The sequence below is a fragment of the Tachysurus vachellii genome, chromosome 6 (assembly GCF_030014155.1).
Source record: "Tachysurus vachellii isolate PV-2020 chromosome 6, HZAU_Pvac_v1, whole genome shotgun sequence".
Taxonomy (NCBI): domain Eukaryota; kingdom Metazoa; phylum Chordata; class Actinopteri; order Siluriformes; family Bagridae; genus Tachysurus; species Tachysurus vachellii.
Genome location: NC_083465.1, coordinates 13,161,889 through 13,175,620, shown reverse-complemented (window position 1 = coordinate 13,175,620; position 13,732 = coordinate 13,161,889). Strand labels below are relative to the sequence as shown.

General features: G+C 39.1%; 1 protein-coding gene and 1 long non-coding RNA gene across 4 annotated transcripts in view; both read right to left on the bottom strand.

Annotated features, from left to right (window-relative positions):
• Positions 1 to 13,732, bottom strand: part of lrmda (leucine rich melanocyte differentiation associated) — a 250,089-nt gene that overhangs the window by 69,541 nt on the left and 166,816 nt on the right. For all 3 annotated transcript variants that reach the window (XM_060872356.1, XM_060872358.1, XM_060872357.1), the window contains exon 5: positions 8,688 to 8,814. In XM_060872356.1, the coding sequence (XP_060728339.1) occupies positions 8,688 to 8,814 (127 nt within the window). The remainder of the gene's footprint in view (positions 1 to 8,687; positions 8,815 to 13,732) is intronic.
• On the bottom strand, positions 9,892 to 13,166 carry LOC132847245 (uncharacterized). The gene is made up of 2 exons (XR_009648610.1): positions 10,523 to 13,166; positions 9,892 to 10,149 (listed from the first exon to the last, which is right to left on the bottom strand). It is a non-coding gene; the product is annotated as an uncharacterized LOC132847245 (long non-coding RNA).

Here is a 13,732-nt window from a genome sequence, read left to right as displayed (position 1 = left end):
GGAGCTTTTAATCCTTTTTTTCCCTTCTTAGAAATAGGTGAAATGTATTGACTTGCTTTTATTAGGCCTTGCTCCACCCTTCTTTAATGGGCGTGTAAAGTTATTTCTCGTCTCAGTAGCAGAGAGCAGTGAAAGAACCGATCTTGTTTGGGTATGCCTAGCTCGGGTAATGGATTCCCTGCTGCCTTGCTGGCTCCAGCACCCCCGGAGGTCTCAGACTGCTCGCCCCCACAGGAGCCTGACACTGAGTGGGAAAAGCTCCTAGACCCCTTGGGGGAAAAAAAGTCCTTCATCTCTGTCACAGTCACGTTCTCTTCACCCTGTGTATTCTTAGTGTTGATCATTAGATGACGCTGAGTTGAAAATTCAGTAAAAAAAAAAAAAAAAAGACAACTGAAAAACTGACTTGAATATTTAAATCCACATACATTTACCTATAGGGTTTTTCCTAATATTTGCAATTTGGACGCATACAGTATTCAGAAATTGCTCTAATTACTCACTCAGACAATAACTGTTACAAAAACATGGCATGTAAAGCTGGTTATTCTCTTGTCAATGCACATCTGTCTCCGAGGTCAGAGATATGCTTATCCTTGAACTGACTGAGTGGGAGATAAATCTCTATCAGCATCCCCTCACCCTAATGAAACCTAAATTAAGTGTTACAACAGTAACAGAAGCGACCAAGCCCATTTGCATGTGTATATAAATCATGATGACACAATTAGCGTTATGTGATACAATCAGAGAGAGGATTACTTTAAATTTGCCTAATGATCTGGCTCCATCTAAACTCTGGCTCTGGCACGGTGGCGAGCAATGTGGTGCACATGCACACTGAAGCCTTTTAGAATAAGCCATCTGTGTTTAATTAAGCTGGCAGCATCTTACAATCATCTGAGGAAAACTGAAAAGTTAAACTGTAATTAAACTATGAGAACTGGCGCTGTGGGACGTGCTTGTCTGTGCCTCTGTAATTGCAAAAACATCACTGAGTGAGTATTGTATCTGAAGTGAAACACCAACTCACTTAGCGTTAGCATAACTCAGCCTGTCCACAGATAAGACCCAGACAGGGAATGAAGGCTAAATGCTCTTAAAGGATTTGCATCTTTGGATCAGTGTATGCCTAAGTTAAAAGTTGGCTCATCTTTCACAACTGACAAGGGAAAAATGTGGAAAACAGGCTGTATTTCATTAACAAAAAAAAACAACAAAACAAAAAAAAAAACATTTACATCATAGTTGAGACAGTGTTCTAAATGTAGCTAATCTAGCAATGTTATTATTTACAAAACAACACATCTATGTACATGATCACTTTGTTACTGTTTGTAATAAATCCACGGTTGTTAATAAAGTTCTTATTAAAGACTTGATTCTTTAGCCTGCTAACGTTTTTATTAAAAGCAGCTTTTTCTTATATCTCATCTCAAAAAGCTGCACAAATGCAAGTGACACATGAGAATACAAACTCCAAACTGTTCTCACTCACATTCCATGAAGCCATACAAATGTAAAACATCATCATGACTGCTCGAACCGAATTCCGCCAAAACATCTGCTTGTTTTCAAACAGAATCCTATAATATGCCACTTGTGTAATAAGAGTGACGTGACACTGAGGTCAACCGCTCATATCTTTCTGTTTTCTACTAGCCCATAAATCAATTGGTGAGCTATTACTAACAATTATCTGTGCTTTAAAGTTTTACGGTCTGTTTATGATGTGCAATGTTATCTGATTTATGTGAACACTGTGAGCCATTGCCTTTAATTGTGAGTGTTTTTTTGTTCTTTTTTTTTTTTTTTATGAACAATGCCCTTGCTGTGACCTCCAGAACTCCAGCTGCCAGAGCAGTTTCAACAGCTTCCAAACGCCAGATCTGTGCCGAACTCGGTCCCCTAGGACAGATGAGGAAAAGCCCAGCCTGTCCTCAGCTCTCTTTGACACGACACGTGGAGGAGTCGCTGCTCTGGTCCAGCTGGCTTTGCAGCAGGAGAAACAACAGTATGGTGAGCAGGATGTTTCTCAGGCCTGTAGATAGCATGCATATGTGTAAGTGGGACGGAGTGCGGAGGTTACTCTGTACTCAACTCTGAAGCCTTGAGACTTTCTGTAGCTAACGTTTCCCACAACCGTAAACCCTGTAGCATGTTGTTTAAAAATGCAAAGAGCATCCTGTATCGGTGCAGACATACACAATATGAGTAGTTCACATTTGGCCCGAATACTCAAGTCCGCATCTAAGACTAGTTGTTTGGAGGAGGGACTCTATAGCCTGAGCTTGTCTTTCAGAGATCACAATTCCATGTCACATTTGTACAAAGGTTTTTAATAAACACAAGTACACAGGTTTTTGTATTAATACTCATTACCCTTGGTAGCAACAATCAGTGAATACATTTAAACACTTTTGCAGCCACAATACATAGAAATACCTTCAAAGGATGAGCCATTCTAGCATAAGATTTTATGCCATGCACGCAAAACAAGATGTGTGTCTTTCACACAACAAAGATGTGAGAATTACAGTAAAATTGCTTCATTCCTATGTAATTGCATTGCATTTTATTGTGTTTGGATCATAATCATATATAATAGTGATAATATGGGACACATAGCTAGCCTAGACTGAAAAACTCTATAGCCTTGATTGAATATTCCAGTTATTAATATTAATATTTGATATTAATCATTATAACCTTTTCCCCGTTACCAGACGTAAAGGTACAGGGATTAAATCTCTGGACCACTCCTGTGCTCTAAAACTGCTTTCATACTCCATCAAATGTACTGAAATCTCAGGGCAAGTGAGCACAGTTATGAGGGGGGAAAAAAAAAAACCTGTGAAAAGTGTGAAAACAACCTAAGTGAACAGACTATTCTGCTGTTTAAATTAGCATCAGTTTGACACGAGTTGGTGACAGTTCATCATGCAGTAAAAATAAGGCACTTTATCTCATATTCTGCTCGTGCATAATCTCAACACCAAGCAGAGATATGCCACATGCTACTATCAGCTTCACAAATATAGGTACATCTGTCTGAGAAAAGTGGTAATAAACTTCCGTTTCCGAGCAATTTATTTAGTTGAGTTGCACTTTCCAGCGTGAATGATATTTTATAGCCGTCTCCGAGGAAAGATTTATCCCATAAAATGATTCAGCAAACACACTGAAGGCACAGTGGCACTGAGCTCTATAGCCCCCTGTTTATTATGTTTAAACACTTCAGGGAACTCATAATTCTAACACAAGGAGATGAATATGGCACGAGCCTTTACCAGCCATACATGAGAGATTACAACGAGAGAGAGAGAGAGAGAGAGAGAGAGAGAGAGGAGGAACGAGAAAAGAAAATAATTTGCCCTTCACATGCACAAAATAAAGAAGCAAAAAAACATCAGTTGTGCTCTGTGAGGCATTTTCAGGTGGTCTGTCGCTGCCTGGTTCTGTTGCGCTGTTGTTGTGATATGAACTCCTCTGCTGAGAGGCAGATTAATATGAAAAATGCACAGAGGAGATCCACTTCATAACTTTCCTGGCTCTGCCAGTGTGGATTACCCAGAGTGCAGTCTGTGTGACAAGCACTGATGGGACCTCAGTCCTGGCTCCAGCTGCTCCGGTCTGCTTTTCATTACCCATGAGGAGGATGTGGGAGAAACCTTGTACCCCGACATGAATATCAAGTCAAACACTTCATCCAAGCACAACCTAGTTGACATTTCAGAGACATTGCACTTTTATGTACCTACCAAACATTATTTTGTTAAGGGAGTGGGAGCAGTTACTTCATCCTCTGTAAAATGTGTTTAAGATGCAGATGTCAGTGAAACATTCACAGGCCTGAATCCTGACCAACTGATGCCTGCAGAAAAGGGTTTGTACAGGTTGCCAAATTGTTGTCAAAGTGTTTTGACAGATATGGCTAGTTAAACGCAATACTTTAACAACATTTGTGGTACTTCAGAAGATGCCGAAAAAGCAGCCTACACATAACCACATGTATTTTTCCAAAAGATGCCCAGTCACTCGATGTGGTTTCACGCCATCACATTCCATGACATATGAGTCTCCTAATAGAATTATCACATTATAGCATTCCTGCATGCCCAATTTCCACCCCCACCCCCCCCCCCCACCAAAAAAAAAAAACAACAACAAACAAAAAAAAAAAACAAACCCACAACACAAGGCTTTCGAAGTACCTCTTCTTAGCACTGACTCTAGGGAGGGATCCTGAGTAGCCTTTTCCAATTCCCTTGTTTTCTGCACATACTTGTTTAAAACCCTTTATTTAGAACACTCACTCTCAAGAAATCCAATAAAAAGCATTCCCAATTACGCTGTCCTCATAACTACAGCTCGCAAAATGACCTTCCTGCTTTGCAACACACATCAGCAATGCAGAGACACCAACACGTGCGAGACAGCTCATTTTCTACCACTTCCATTAATATATAGTTTTGAGGCCAGTGGAGCATGTGGGAAGGAAAAATCAATGCAGAAGAGAAAAGGATTTGCAACAGGCTATAATAAATGTCTCTTTGAGCTAAAGCGTCCACATGCTAAATATTTCAATCCGTTCAAAACGCAGTGTCGTTTTCAACCAGGAGATTTGTGTCAAGGCAAAGCAAAAAAAAAAAAAAAAAAAAGAAAGAGAATGTATCGCCATAATGGTTTCAAAACAATAAAGATGCTTTCTGTTAAGCAATCTGGGTTTCAAACTCTCTGGATACAATTTTAGAGTCTTGGAAAAGGTCAAAACGTTCAAACGTTATGGTATTCATATTGTATTAAAGTGTGCTGGAGTTTGATGCAAACCATGTGGCGTTCCAGAATGTAATGCCATAATGTCATGATTGAAAAGCAGCTTCAATCGTGGTCACACTCAATTTTAATGCGATTCAAAGCTCTCAAAAGTTCACATCGACCTCTAAATGGTATGATTAACCATTTTGCCGACACAAAAAAATGAACCGTGTATGAGCTTTTCAGTAAATCTGCTGCTTTAACAGACACATTAGGCAAAGGGTTCACAAACTTTCTGGGCAAATGACCCCAGATGAACATTATACAATTTCCTTCACCAGTCTGCTTTTTTTTTCCAGATTTTATAATTTATAACTACTATAACGTGAACACTTTATGTCAGTAACATATGTGCTACACAAGCTGACTAAACATCAAAGGAATATTGATTGCATTCGCTTTCCTGTCTAGTGGGAAGGTGAGCATGCATTTCTTGACACGGCTTTTCGAGTGATATATAAGAAATAAAACACGACAGGGTATATAGTTAGAAGAAAATAACCTACGCTGGGGTGGCGAGATATGGCCTTGACGTGAAGCAGAGGGATCTGGCTTATACTTAACACTTGACTTTGCCTGCATCTGCACAAGCAGGCACTCTTCTTCAAACACTCACCTGAGTATTATAGACACATCTGGAGCTTTAAATGCCAAGTTCACTAGATGGTACGTCAAAGCTAATACATTCCAGTCCATCAGACTTCCACGTCAAATTCTTAAATGTTTAGTGTCTTCATGCAAAACAACGTTAAACACACGGATGAGCTCTTTAGGGTTAAACTTTCCCCTGTGGTCCTGTTGTCATGAGCTGCATCAAATTGGAAACTTTTTCCCATTTATATTTGTACAAATCTTAGAAAACCCAGACCACTGGTATGCAAAACAGATTTCAGTAATTTTGAAGGCTATATTAGAAGTTTTTTAAAATCTAGTTATTGGAATTGGAGGCCGTGGCGGCCATATTTGTCGACCACTTTGAAGCGAGATACGTGACTGTTGTGCGTTTTGACAACGGTGTGCTACAGGTACACAAATAAAATAAGGCTTTGTATAATCTGTAGCTGTCATTAGAATAAATGTAACCAGTCTGCCGGAATCCCAGTTTTAACTGGTGTGCTTTCTGTCTGCTTCTAACAGGCTCCAAAGAAGAAACAAGGCACAATGTTTTGGGGGATTTAAACATGGGTTTACATGGAAGTGTATCTTTTCTGTGAGACATGATTAAGATTAATGAGAAAAGGGCTTTTTGCCAAAAAAATTAAAAGCCATGGTCATGCATTAGGTGCACATTAAACACACTTTAATATCATTATACAGAAAGGGCATTGTTTTCAAGAGAAAATGTAACATGAGTTGTATTACGCGGTCTGGTCTGGCCTGTGTTTTTTCCACATAACATTCTAAACTATATTTTTAGTGGCCAAAATATACAGAATAAAAATTTTTTTTATATCATTTATTATATTACAAAAGTAAACATTTGCAATAATATTTCAGATATATGGTTATCTATGATTCATTTCTGAATACTGCTCTACATCTCCAGCTCTTCTACTCTGCGCACTGCACTGAAGATGAATGAGAAATTTGTGAAATTGAATGTGCTAATTACAGGCTGCTGTAACATGGTTAAAACCAGCGTGTCTTTCAATGTAAGACACCCCGCTGGATGGAACATCAAAGCAAACACAAATAACTAATTATGCCATCATCTTCAGGCGGCTGTGCTCGGTGCTAGCTTGTCTCCGCAGCTTGTTAATTGGTGACCTGCACTATTGGTCAGCAGACAATCGGCGTGATGATGAAGCCAATTAGAGCTGGGGAATACACATGGCCCACAGAGCTTGTTGTGGCTGCCACATTATGTCTTATCTAATTCAAAACAAACGCTGGGGAAGTGCTGGCATGACAGTCGGAGCGGGCACGAGCACGGGACTCTCCGACGTGGCCGACTTTCCCTATCTGCCTCTCAAAACGAGCCCCACAAAGGCACCTATTGTGCAGAGGAGCGCGCCTTCAGAGCATTAAAGCAGAGTTTAATCCAGTTAAGTGCATGGAGCAGTGCAGAGACCTGACTGAGTTTTCTAACATATCTGCTTCTATTGAGGTGTGCTGTTAAAATGGCTTTAAAGAAATGTACAGCTTTACTACTTCACCGTGTTTCAGGTCTATTGCGTTAAATTCAATTGATTGTGAGGTCCCGATAACACATATTTCATAAATGTTTAAAAAATAAATAAATAAATAAATAAATAAATCTATGATGTGTAGCCAGAATTGGTTTAGTTTATTCCGGTAGAATCATGACACAATACATCATTCAATAGTTTGTAACTAACCAACTCCAAACATGCCAGAATCAGCCTCACTCATCATAGTGATTTGCCGTTCTGTTTCGCAACTTTAACGTTGAATAAAATAAGCGACGTCGACATCTTGAAACCAGACATTAACTGCTTGCCTCAATGTGATGATGAATGATCTGCTCCTTTTGCACTATAGGAAATCCCATGTTGACTCATGAGAGCAGCCCCTGTCAGGAGACCGCTTTGTTCTTGCCAAACCTACCACCATATTTACCTTTCAAATCCAGCATGCAGCTCTGGGGATGGTGCTGCGATAAAGCCGAAACCACAACATAAATATTTTAAGACTGCACAATTACATGGAATCAGATCTTAGTGAAGTTGTTCGTTTATATGCCCTGGAGCAGAAGGCAAAAAATAAGAGAAGGGTGGGCAAAATAAAAGAAATAAGATTAGAAAACAATTTTGGAAGTGGAAATGTATCTGAAAAACATGTATGGGAGGAAAAAGTGTGTGTGTGTGTGTGTGTGTGTGTGTGTGTGTGTGTGTATAAAGTGAATGGGAGCATGACGATGTCCAGTGTATCTAATGTGAGGCCTACATGTGCTGTTGAAAGAGAACAGGACAGAAGAAGCATGGCATCAAAGAGTCGAACATATACAGCAGAAGACATTAAGAAGTTGTTTACTCTGCTGTATTTTATTTACTTTTATTTATTTCTATATATTGTATTTATTTTTTTTAGAAAGGTCAAAGGGAGGCGTAACTAATGCAGGTACAGATAAATAAGAAAATAAAATGCCCTCAGAAAAAAACTCAAGTTCTATCGGTCAAGTTTTTTTTAACTGATAGCATCTAAAAAAAAAAAAAGAGGGAGAGAGAGAGAGAGAGAGAGAGAGAGAGAGAGCTTCTTTTTTACACTCAGCATTTCACAGTGGAATTTCATTTCATATTAATTTGAAAGCCAATGCAGAGTTAGTGGAAATGACAAATGCTGCCATGACTCTAAGCTCCAGAATATAATGTAGCTATAAAAAAAGTAGCTCTGAGTTACAGACTCCATAGGATTAAGTACAGCTAGTTAGTGATCTACGATGTGACGAGCGGCAAAGACAACTAAAAATTCCACTGTAAAACTAATCAAAGACGTCAAATCATGAAGACTAAATGTCATTATATAAAGATTAGACACTCTACAGTCTCGCGATTTATTACTTGCTGATGCAGAACTTCTATGATCTATCAAATGTTTAGATGCAACCTTCACAACATAATTCATTATTTTTCATTTACATTACATTTCTGAGATATGGCAGATGCCTTTGTCCAGAGCAAGTTACACTTAATCTTATTTTATACAACTAAGGGTTAAGAGCCTTTCTCAGTGGCCCAGCAGTGACAGCTTGTTGGACCTGGGATTTAAACTCATAACCTTCTGATCAGTGACCCAACACTTTAACCACTAAGCTATCACATCTTACATTTAATACTGCCTTAAGGCACAATGCCAGCCTCATGGCTGTTCTATTATTGTAAAGAAAAGGGAAATAAGTAGACACGGACCTGCTCAGTTTTGGGCTTGACCACCTTCATGAAGGCGCCGCGGGACTGTGCCTCCAGATGTTCAGACGGAGTCACTCTCCTGCTGTCCAAAAACTTCAAGTTCCTCAGTTTATGCAGCACAAAGTACCTGCACACCATGAAAACAGTCAGTAATAACTCTGCAGTAATAACTCTGTTTTTCAATGTTTTTTTTTTTTTTTTTATAATCTGAAAAACATTCAAAACATTAACGACGTTTAGAAATAAAATAGAAGAACAAGCCGAGTTCTATATGTTTCTGAGTGTCAGATTCCTTTTATTAACAACAGGAAAACTAAAAGCCTGTTTACATAGTGTTAATTTAATAGTGCTGATATTCGTAAATAGAAAAATCACCTTCACTGTGGATAAAAAAAAAAAAAAATTAGGACAGTGTGTATATATATATATAAATAGATTGGAAAATAAAATACATAGACTTCATCTGTCAAGCTGTCACTGCTGTAACATTACAGATGTCTTTTTTAAGCTTTCACACACTCACTATCTTTCATTCAGAGGCAGAAAGTGACATGAGATAATAATACGAATATGGAGATGACAACAGAATCTTTCACAGGCTGACTGGAATGGTGGAAGCGACATGTCAAGATTAAGCTTTAGAAAGAGAGAGCGAGAGAGAGAGAGAGCGAGAGAGAGAGCGAGAGAGAGAGAGGGTATGAGCTGATGTGTATATGGACAGCAAACAGATCCCAACTGAGCTCTCATGCAAAAGCCAGTGATGAGCTGATGACGACGACGATGATGATGATGATGATGATGATGATGATGATGATGACAATGATGGAAGAAGACAGCAACCCTGTGCTACATATTCATTACAGATGCCACAAATAAAACAGAATTTCACATTGATCTTATTAAGATATGTTTGGAGCAAAATGTTCCTAGGCATATTGCGCATGTCCATCAAAACTGAGTATAAATATTTATTTGCTTGTGCAGCTCTTTATAATCGCTGTACACATGACCTATACTGCTTCAGTTATCATTACACGTGTGAATATCAATACACATGCAGATGTGTTCATTAAATAAACGCTAAATCGTTTTAGATACTGTATATTGTTGTGAAAAATCCTTGAACCTTAAGAGAATACATTATACTATTATTATTATATTATATTATTATTGTATTTTATATTATTAACCAGAAGTCAGAGGGTGAATAAAAGAGGGACTCTTTATTATAGTAACTCAGCAGACAGGAGAAGAAAGAGTGTAAACAGGGGACTCAGGGCCATAGAACAGAGCTGTTCCAGACACGTAATGAGCTCATAGGTGATATGAAGTAGCTGGAAGCGGCGATAGGTCTCCATGACTTCAGCGGGTACTGGCCTGGGGTAGGGAGAAGGACGAGGATGGTGAGGCGAAGACCTGATAGGGCGACTAGGATGAGCTGACTGACCTGGAGGCGAAGGGTCTGAGGAGAGATAAGGGGAACTTGAGATAAGGGTGAACAATTCCAGCCTGAGCAAGGACAGGCTGGGATCATAACATGAAACATGCGATCAAAACAAAGTTGAAGCTTTTAGCAGTTTAAAGGAGTCATTAAAGAACTCCATTTTTTACTTTTATGTACACAAGCAACATTATAGTAGCAATAGCTTAACAATAATGACAACAGTATAGTAGCAATAGTTTAGCAAGAGTTTTAGCCACAGTGACAATATAAGATGACAAATAGATAAAAGCTTTCTTTTAACATAATAACTTTTGACATAAAATCAGACTCATAGAGTGATTTATAATTATTAAAATCATGTATAGAAGAAAATAGCAAAGGAGAAACTCACCCATTGTAGCTGAATGAAGGATTAATCTTCAGGACGTCTGGCATGGAAAAACTTAGAGGCAAATGTACAGTAACTTCGACCAGGGAGTGAGGCTCTTTTTTTAAAGCACACTTTTAATAACAAAATTGTTGTTTAGATATAATTGTTATGTCGGATGAAGAAGACCCAGGGCCACAGGCCGGGGCTTCCGGATCTGGGCCCCGGGGAACTAAGGAGAGGAAAATCCATAAATGGGCATATGGGCAAAAGGTAAAGGAAAAACAAGGGGATTGTAAGGAACAGGACGTTACAAAAACATATGAGATATAAGGATAAGGTGATATGAAAATGGGTCTGTAAGGAGGGGGACCGATAAGGAGGCTCTTGGAAGCGTATATATAGAGGAGAATTTTGAAGTCAAAAAAGGTATGCGTAAAAAATCCCGTTACTCTGCAGGACCGTCCTGAGGGTTTTTTTGTTTTTGCATGCCAATGCTCTTCATGAAGATGCTTTTTCTTTTCTTGGGTTTTTGGGATTTCTTTTGTTACTTTTCAAATTAGCAATTTCTCTTAGAGAATTGTTGGCTGATTGACCACAATAAAGAAGTTTGCTCATTCTCATCCAGGTCTGAGGAGCTTTCCCATTGTTTTAAGTCGTATTAATGTTAGTGCTATCAGTAAATTAAGTTTAAGTAACAATTATATAGTATAAAAGTATTATAAAGTATATCAGTATAATTCACCCTGATATGTGCCGACTTGGAGACGGGCTCTAAGTTCCCACATATTTAATGGCGACCACGAAGCGACCTCTGCAGGGACGGTGTGAACTGCCTCCAGAACCGGGACCGCTCTCTCTGACAGGCTACAGAGGCCGGCCATAAATAACAAGGTGAGCAGACGCCTGTTAAACTCAAATGTCTGTGTATAGTGAATCTGTGGCCTGAAAGGGGGGATTGGCCCCGGGGGAAGGAGAGCAGACAGACACCCTCGAGATAAGAACCCCTAAGGGTGAGATAAAGAGCTGGATGAGAAATAACAAAGGGAAAGCCACATAACAGGATAAGGTTTTGATGTGTGACTGTGTGTGTGTGTGTGTGAAAAATCTCATGAGTGTACTATGTAGTAGTTAGGCCTGGATAAAATTCCTGGAGCGTATCCTCCGGTGTGAGTACTGGACCGGGGCAGGACGGCGCGGACTCACGACCGGGGCAGGACGGCAGGTGGTAGTAAAGCGCATGATAAAATTCCTGGAGCGTATCCTCCGGCGTGAGTGCTATTAAACTCACGACCGGGGCAGGACGGCAGGTGGTAAAGTGCACGATAAAATTCCTGGAGCGTATCCTCCGGTGTGTGTACTGGGCCGGGGCAGGACGGCACGGACTCACGGACCGGGGCAGGACGGCAGGTGGTAAAAACGCGTTAGTTCCTAGATACCGCTGTTGGTTGAGACAGGTCTGCTTGGTAGGGACGGTGAAAAAGGGGGGCCCCCGGTATTGTGTAGATGATAATTTGTATATGATCATTTGTATATGATCATTTGTATATGATCATTTGTATATGATCATTTGTATATGATAATCTGTAGATGATAATCTGTAGATGATAATCTGTAGATGATAATCTGTAGATGATAATCTGTGTATAATAATCTGAATATGATAATAAGTGGATAATATATGTATGTGATAAGTGTATGTACATAGATAAATACACAAGATAAATACACAATATAAGTACACAATATAAGTACACGGTGATAAGTGTACGTGTGTACATAGATAAATATATGAACCCACAAGTAGAAAATAAGCACACACGTGATAAGTGTACGTGTGTACATAGATAAATATATGAACCCACAAGTAGAAAATAAGTATACACTTGATTAGTGTACGTAAACACACAAGCACACACGTGATAAGTGCACGGTAATGTGCAAACTGTGTATGGATCAGTCATGGACATTGCTGAACCGAATGATGATTCAGGTTGCTGTTTGATGTAGTAAAAGTGTGGTGTGTGGGTAAGTAAAGAACAGAGGTAAGTAAGCATGACACCAGTATTGTATAAAGTAGTAGAAAACAATACTTGAATAAAAGTGCAAGTATCATACTAGAAAAAGATTTTGGTAGAATATTTCAGCATATATAATAATATAACACCTTTTATGATAATTAAGCAAAACGTCTCAAAGTATTTGATATATACTGTACTTAAAAAAGCTGAAGTAGAAATAAGAAGTAAAATTCAGTGATTGTGAATTTGATTGTGATTGAGAGTGATTTTAGGCAAGCTAGGAGCAGAGTTTAGGCCTCAGTGTGAAATTAAAGCAAGAGGGTTATATTATATGACTACATAGTCAGAAAAATTATGGTATTATGTAAAAGGGCAGAATAGACAAATTTGAATAGATCAGTTCATGTATGTGTGCAGTCTCCACAGTGTGTCCAGTATGTAGTCATCAAAAAATAAATGAATAAATAAATAAAATGAACAAATAATAATATCGACAAGACAAAGACCAGTGTAATGATTATTATGTTATGAAGTAGTGCATGGAGTGTTTGCATTAATGTTTTGTTTGTGCTGTAACTGTAGGAACAAGAATTGTGACATTTCACCGCGGTTGGGTGTTTTTGCGCTCTTTCCAGCTCTGACAGCGCGTGCACGCTGCGTGCACTTGTGCTTTTCCATGGAGCGTGCGGACGTGCGTAACGCAATCCAGTCGAGGAGCAGTGTAATCTCCCTTATGGCATTTGTCTGGTTTTAGTCTGTAGTAACAAGTAACGAAGATGCTTAGTGGAAATATAACGGAATAAAATTGGAAAGGGTAAGTTCAAAAATCCGGACGTATGTAAAGAAGTTCTTGTACTCTGTTACAGTAGAACACGGCACGATACGCACGATTCAGCGCATCCGGCTACACACACAAAGGATTGCATGAAGAGCAGTTAATATCCTGAGTAAAACGAGAAAAGAGAATTATTTTGTTGCATTTTATAGTCAAGAACAGTCATCATCATCCTGCATTTGAGTTATAATTCCTCTTAGTAACAACGTCACGGATACGCACAGCTTCGCCCAGTATTACGAGCACCGCTAGGGGATGAGGCTGCATTAACTTCATTGTAACTTTTGTGCATTAGATCCTCTAAATACACGGTCATGTTTTATTTATTAAGCCCACACACAAAGCATAATATGATTTATAGTGGTCGTACAGGTGTGA